Source organism: Barbus barbus (genome assembly GCF_936440315.1).
Source record: "Barbus barbus genome assembly, chromosome: 16".
Lineage (NCBI taxonomy): Eukaryota > Metazoa > Chordata > Actinopteri > Cypriniformes > Cyprinidae > Barbus > Barbus barbus.
The window spans coordinates 7,414,035-7,421,582 of NC_136744.1; the positions used below are offsets into that span (position 1 = coordinate 7,414,035).

At 49.7% G+C, this 7,548-nt stretch overlaps 1 protein-coding gene across 1 annotated transcript; it reads right to left on the reverse strand.

The window, feature by feature from the left end:
* Window positions 1-21: 21 nt before the first annotated feature.
* On the reverse strand, window positions 22-1,860 carry LOC306882446 (uncharacterized protein). The gene is made up of 3 exons (XM_079437061.1): window positions 1,763-1,860; window positions 856-954; window positions 22-242 (listed from the first exon to the last, which is right to left on the reverse strand). The coding sequence occupies exons 1-3, from the start codon at window positions 1,806-1,808 to the stop codon at window positions 157-159; spliced, it is 231 nt and encodes a 76-aa protein (XP_079293187.1). The 5' UTR covers window positions 1,809-1,860; the 3' UTR covers window positions 22-156.
* Window positions 1,861-7,548: the final 5,688 nt, after the last annotated feature.

The following is a 7,548-nucleotide window of genomic DNA, read 5'->3' on the forward strand; positions in this document are numbered from 1 at the left end:
AAGCACAAAATCACAGGCTGATTACAGAAAGTTACTTTTTTTATTTGAAGATATTGGTGTCACAATATAAAATTGTATTGGTGTCAGAGTGTAAAATGAAAGCAAAGATGACTGAAGCATAAATGAAGCTGGCTGTTAGCAGACTCTGTGTGAGGATCAAGCGTTGCACTTGTTTTCATGACAACATTTCCAGCCTTTCCTTTGACAGAATACCTCGCTGACACAGCCCTTCTCTCCAGTTGCTGTTGGAGAAATATCAGATCAGTTATCACAGCCTCAATGTGTACGAGGTGTTCAAATCTCCTACTGCAGTATAGGACTTTAGTACATCTTTATATGTAATTTCATAACTACTGACAGTCATTTGTGGTAAACTACAATATACTTTAATGTAATTTCTATTGAAACTTGCATGTATTTAAAATTATTAGCAATTACACATTTGTAATGAAGTTATAATTTAGTACATTAAATGTATAGTATATTTTCAATATCTGTTATTTATATAATATAGTTATGTTACCCATAACAGGATACTAAGGTAAGGTACTTCAAGGTGCTTTTATTTAAAATACAACAGCTTTTTTTATCTCTGTTCATCCACTACTTTTACCATTCCACCATGACGCTGTGTTAGTACTGTTGGTATGTGTAAGATTACAAAAATGTCTCAATACCCTGATCACAAATACAGCTGTTGTATCAACAGCTTATCACTGTTATGAAATCGTTACAGTGTCCTTTGAAATTGTTTTTATCTGATTCCAATGTTTGTGCAATGCACAAACATGCAGTGTTTATACTGCCCCGAAGCTGCCCTTGAGTCTCAGTTGACTGTGCTGTGCACTCATTTACCTCTGGTGTAGCAGGCCTGAGGAACTTTACTCCTGCACTGCAGAACCATGTTCCTCACCATCAGAAAGTCTTCACCATAGCACTCAATGTAATGATCCGCTGAACACAATGGTAAAAAAAAAATACAATGGTGTTATGAAGGATTTCAGAAAAGGTACATCGATTTTTAAACATAAATTGCAATACTGTTAAAAGGTTTGGGGTTGGTAAGATTTTTTATTTGTGAAGAAATTAATATTTTAATTCAGCAAAGATGCAAACAATGTATCAAAAGTGACGGTAAAGGCATTTGTTCATTTGAACTTTCTATTCATCAGAAAACCCTGTCGAATTTGTTTTTAACAGTTTCCACAAAAATATGAAACAGCACAGCTGTTTTAAACATTTATAATAAGAAATGTTTCTAGAGCACCAAATTAACATTAGAATGATACTGAAAATTCAGCTTTGCATCACAGGAATAAATTACAATTTTAAATATATTCAAATAGAATATAGTTATTTCAAATTGCAATAAGTTCACAATATTACAGATTTTATAGAATTTTTGATCAAATATAACCTTAGTGAGCATGAGAGACTTCTTTTAAAAACACCAAAAATATTTAAAACTTTGAATGGTAGTGTATCTCTCAAATTTCTGTAGTATTAGCAAAATTATTATTTGTTTGTTTTAAACATTTGTGATTACAATTTTTTTTTTATTTTTGTGAATACAATTGCAATTTTTTATTAAAATCGCCGTATAGAAAATTGTCAAAAATCCTCTTCTTTGAAAGTAAAAATAAACATATGTAAGTATTTTTTAAATTGACAACACTTCAGATGTTCTCAGCAAGGATTCACCACTTACAATTTCAAAGTAAAAACCTCCAACAGTGATAGCAAACAATGTGAAATGACTTACCCATGCAGAGAGGCAGCAGCAGGAACAGAACGAACCAGGCCTTCATCTTGGATCTGTGGTTTTGGGATGTAGTTTCAGTGCTGTCTGGCTGCTCTGAAATGCCTGCTGGAATCTGAGCTTTTGCTCTTTTATAGCGATGTGGAGACACAGGATCACGTGTCAAACATACACATACACTCAATGTGCAAAGTGTTATCAGTCTTATCTCCACTGACAATTCTAGGAACAAATAATGAAGTAAGAGTGTTCTATGAATGGATGAGGTCAGCATTAAATACACTGATAAACCCTGCTTTACTGGATATTGTAGTGTTTGAATTAATGTACTTTTAAATTTTTTTTTACTCAAGTGTTAAGAAAAGTGGGGAGTACACTTTGTGGCCTTTTATTTAATAATATAATAGTTTTTGCAAGTACAGTCTTTTTTATACTAAATACAGTATATAAAATACACTTTTAAGACTTGAAGTATGACTGGAAATGTAATAGTATGAGACATATATTGCTCTTCATAAAGAGACTTTTATTGCCATAAAAGTTACCTATAAATGTGAAATATAATTTAAACAGAGTATGTACATTCTCTGGGTAGATGAAGTTTACAAAATCCCAAAATTTTTATATACACTTTAATAATATCTGTATTTTTTTTTATATATATATAGCAACCGTATGTCAGTTTTATAATATATATATATTGTAACTGGGGGTGAGGAATCACACGACAAGAAAGGCAGGTTAAAGGCCCTGAAGGGTGGCTTTATTGAGGCGGTGTGAAGTGCAAGGAAGGGGGAAAGGTCCTTGGGAGTACTCCAGTGCGGTGTGTGCTCTCTTCCTCCTTTCCCAGTGCTGTGAGTCCGTGTACTGTCCGAGGGGGGGCTGGTCGGTCACACACTGCTGTCTGTGTAAGAAATGAAATGGAGAGTTAGTGCTTGGTCTCATGGAGTCCTCTCCCTGTGTGTGGGGCTTGCGTGGCTTATCTACCCACCTTCTGATGAGCCGCAGATGTGACCGATCAGCCTGTGATGAGGATGTGCAGGTGTTCCTCGCTTGTTTCCAGGGCGACGCTGATGATCCTTCGGGACGCTCGTCACCCCCCCCCAAGCGTCGTCCTGGTCCTGTTGATAATATTAGGCAGTATGGGGAATTTAGGGGGTGGGTGGGGAGTGACCCCTGACAGACCTGTGAAAGCTGCCCAGATCCGAGAGAGGCCGTCAGCGTTGGCGTTCGCGGCTCCAGCCCGATGACGCACAATGAAGTGGAAGTCCTGGAGTGCGAGGAACCATCGGGTCACCCTGGCATTGGTGTCCTTGGCACGGGCCATCCACTGAAGGGGTGCGTGGTCAGTGACCAGGGTGAACTTCCGGCCCAGGAGGTAGTACCGCAGCTCCAGGACTGCCCACTTGACGGCCAGGGCCGCCTCCTCCACCGCCGCGTAGTTTCTCTCGGCCGGGGTCAGCTTCCTGTTAATGTAAATGACAGGATGCTCCTCACCTTCCTGGATCTGTGACAGGACCGCTCCCAGTCCTGTGTCGGAGGCATCTGTCTGCAGCAGGAAGGGGCAGCTAAAGTCCGGGGCTCGGAGGACTGGTTCCGAGGTGAGGACCCCTTTTACCTTCTGGAAGGCTTCCTCCGCTGCTGGTGTCCACAGTACCTTTTCCGGCTGCGATAATATCCCGCCAACCCTAGAAAGGCTCGTACCTGGGTTTTGGTCTCGGGCCTTGGGGCGGACCGTACCGCCTCCACCTTCTTCTCCTGCGGTCGAATTAACCCCCGATACTATTAACCCTAGGTACTTCGCCTCGGAGAGGGCAAGGTGGCATTTGCGAGGGTTGGCGGTGAGCCCAGCCTTCCGTAGCTCCGAAAGCACCCTCCGTAACCGGTCCAGGTGGTCCTCCCATGCCTCGGAATGGATTACATGTCATCCAGGTAAGCGGCGGCATAAGACTGATGGGGCCGCAATTGAATGTCCATCATCCGCTGGAACGTGGCTGGTGCTTCGTGAAGGCCGAAGGAAAGGGTCCGGTACTGCCAGTGGCCACTGGAGGTGGAAAAAGCAGTCTTAGGTTTGGCATTATCAGAGAGGGGTACCTGCCAGTAACCTTTGGTGTGGTCCAACGTCGAGATATACCGGGCCCTTCCCAGTTGGTCCAACAACTCATCCACCCGAGGCATGGGGTATCCGTTGAACTCGGAGATCTCATTGAGACAGCGGAAGTCATTGCAGAAACGGAGGGTGCCGTCCGGTTTCGGGACCATCATGATCGGGCTGGACCACGGGGTGCGTGATGGTTCTATCACCCCTAACTTCAGCATTTGTTGTATTTCGTCCTCAATAGCCTGCCGATGAGCCTCAAGGACACACGTTGCCTGATGACGGCCCCTGGTGGCATCCGTATGTCGTGTTGTACGATGCTGGTCTGCCCAGGGAGAGATGAGAACACATCAGAGGACTGACCGATCAGGTGCTGCAGCTCCCCCTTCTGGGCAGCCGAGAGATGGGGGTTGACATCGACCACCACGGGATCAGAGGTGGCGAGGGCGGCGAGCTGGTCTCTAGTCCCCACCCACTTCTTCAGCAGGTTGATGTGGTAGAGCTCCTCAGCTTTCCTTCTTCCTGGCTGCCGGACACGGTAGGTAACCGGCCCAATTTTCTCCAGAACCATGTAAGGCCCCTGCCAGGTGGCCAGGAACTTGCAGGCCACGTCGGGGACTAGGACCATGACTCGGTCGCCTGTCTGGAACTCCCGTGGCTGGGCTGCCCGGTTGTAGTGGCGTTGTTGAGCATGCTGCGCCTTTGTATAGGTGTTCCCGGACTAACGGCATGACCCGGTCGATCCTCTCCCTCATCTGGCGGACATGCTCGATCACCGAGCGATGGGCTGCCGGCTGTTGCTCCCAGGCCTCCTTCGCCACATCCAGGAGGCCACGGGGTTGCCGGCCAAAGAGGAGCTCGAAGGGGGTGAATCCAGTTGAGGCCTGGGGGACTTTGTGGATCCCGAAGAGGACGTAGGCGATCATGAGGTCCCAGTCGCGCTTGTCCTCCACGACCACCCATCTCAACATTTGCTTCAGGGTCTGTTTGAAGCGTTCAACCAGACCGTCTGTCTGTGGATGGTAGACGTGGTCCTCAACTGTTTCACCCGCAACAGCCGGCAGAGGTTAGCCATTAGCCGGGACATAAAGGGGGTACCCTGATCGATCCGGATCTCCGCTGGGATGCCGACTCGGCTGGAGAGCAGGAAGAGTTCCTGGGAGCGATGGCTTTCGCGGTGGCTTTGCGAAGGGGAACTGCCTCTGGATACCGGGTGGCATAGTCGACAATCACCAGGATGTGTTCATGTCCCCGGGCAGATTTAGGCAACGGCCCCACGAGGTCCATCCCGATGCGCTCGAAGGGCACCTCGATGATGGGCTGCGGTATCAGCGGACTGGGGGGAGGCGTCCTGGGTGACGTCACTTGGCAGGTGGGGCAGGCTTGGCAGAACCTCTTCACCTCTGCCTCGAGGCCTGGCCAATGGAAGCCGTCGCGCATCTGTTGGACCGTGTTTGCCACTCCCAGGTGCCCTGCCAAGGGATGTGAGTGGGCCAGTTCCAATACGGTCTCCAACTTCGTGCGTGGCACCACCAACAATAATTTTTCCTCCCCCTTCCGCTGGGCGACACAATAGAGCAGGCCGTTTTGGACCACGAAGTGCGGGAGAGGATGGGGGCCAGGCTGGGCTTCCGTGCCTTCAATGACTCGGACCTGAGTCCAGCAATGCTTCAGCCTGTCATCTGCTCACTGTTCCTTCCCGAATGATCCCCTTCCCGTCACCTGCTGGAAAACATCATAGAAGAGGTTAGTATTTTGGGAGGGGGACTCACCATCTCTCCCGCTGTCCGAAGCCAAAAGGACGGGACGCTGGCGAGGTCCTTTCCTGGGCCTCCGTCTCCGGCGGTCCCCTCGAGGGCTGGCAGGCTGCGTCGCTACGCCCAGCAGGCGGTCAAACCCGGGCCAGTCTCTCCCGATCAGCACAGGCATGGGAAGGTCCTTCACGACTCCGACTTTGATGGGCCAGGTGCCGGATATGGCCGAGATGGTCACTCTGCGGGCGGGCACTTGTCGGGTGTCCCCGTGGACACAGGTGATGGGAAGGAAGGTTTTACACTCCATCCGTGGAGCGAGAATGTGAGACTGCACCAGACTGAGCAGACTGCCCGAATCCATGAGGGCCCAGAACGGCTTCCCGTTCACCTTAACCTCCACTTCTGGAGCCCCAGCCGGTAGGTCGTGGTGAACAATGCAGCCTGCCAGCCAGGTCCGTGTGAGAAGCGCGGGAGCCTCTGTTGGCATGGGCTCATCCCGCGAGGGGGAAACCGCCGGCCTGCTCAGAGTGTCCCGACGTTGGGCTGCATCCGCCAGCTCGATGGCTTCTACGAGCTCCAGGGTGGTGGTTGGGCCCCTCATCCCAACCGCCTGTCGGTGGGAGCGTGGAAGGGCTCGAAGCAGACGATCTATCACCACGACGTCCCCTCGAGCAGCCAATATTGTGCCAGTCGCGTGAGTTCGGCGGCCTGGGCACGGGCTGGCAGATGGGGCTTATACTCCCAGTCGTGGAAATACTGAGCGGCACAGATAGGGGATAATCCCATGCGGGCAAGGATCTCCTTCTTAAGGGAAGTCGTGGCCTAATGGTTAGAGAGTTGGACTCGTGATCCAAAGGTTGCAGGTTCGAGTCTCCGGCCGGCAGGAATTGTAGGTGGGGGGAGTGAATGTACAGCGCTCTCTCCACCCTCGATACCACGACTGAGGTGCCCTTGAGCAAGGCACCGAACCCCCAACTGGCTGAATCCCGAATCCGAATCCCCGGGCGCTGCAGCATAAAATGGCTGCCCACTGCTCCAGGTGTATGTTCATGGTGTGTGTGTGTTCACTGCTGTATGTGTGCACGTTGGATGGGTTAAATGCAGAGCACGAATTCCGAGTATGGGTCACCATACTTGGCTGAATGTCACTTCACTTCATAATCTCCGCATACTGGTCAACGGAGGCTGTGGGAAGAGTGAAGAACGTGCGCTGAGCTTCACCCATCAGCAGGGGAGCCAGTACCCGTGCCCAGTCATCAGGAGGCCATCCTTCAGAGGTTGCCGTTGTCTCAAACATTTGGAGGTAGGCTTCCACATCGTCATGCGGGGTCATTTTGGGGAGCAATTTCGTGGCTTGCACTCGAGGGTCCGGCAGTGGAATGCGTTGAGCGGCGGCTTGCAAAGCCGCGAGCCCTTGCTCAGTTTCTCCCTGACGGGTGGCGAAGTGCTCAACGATTTGTTGCTGGCGGATACTAACCTCGGCGAGCCGCTGGAGGATTTCGTCCATGGTGAGGGGAGGAGCGCTCGCCTGAATAACAAAAAATAACAGGAAAAACAAAAAAAGAGAAAAAAAGATGAGGTCAAGGAAATTGCTTGTCGGTGATTCCTCACGAATCTGCTCGCATTCTCCACCAGTGTAACGGGGGGTGAGGAATCACACGACAAGAAAGGCAGTTTAAAAGCCCCGAAAGGTGGCTTTATTGAGGCGGTGTGAAGTGCAAGGAAGGGGAAAAGGTCCTTGGGATTGCTCCAGTGCGGTGTGTGCTCTCTTCCTCCTTTCCCAGTGCTGTGAGTCCATGTACTGTCCGAGGGGGGGCTGGTCGGTCACACGCTGCTGTCTGTGGAAGAAATGAGATGGCGAGTTAGTGCTTGGTCTCATGGAGTCCTCTCCCTGTGTGTGGGGCGTGCGTGGCTTATCTAGTCGCCGCCTGATGAGC

Excerpts from the sequence above, each read along its gene's own strand:
- LOC306882446 (XM_079437061.1), bottom strand. The coding sequence starts at position 1,808 with ATGAAGGCCTGGTTCGTTCTGTTCCTGCTGCTGCCTCTCTGCATGG. Across the intron at positions 955-1,762 it reads GCTGCTGCCTCTCTGCATGG|CGGATCATTACATTGAGTGC; the intron begins GTAAGTCATTTC and ends CATTGTGTTCAG. Across the intron at positions 243-855 it reads TCAGGCCTGCTACACCAGAG|CAACTGGAGAGAAGGGCTGT; the intron begins GTAAATGAGTGC and ends TTTCTCCAACAG.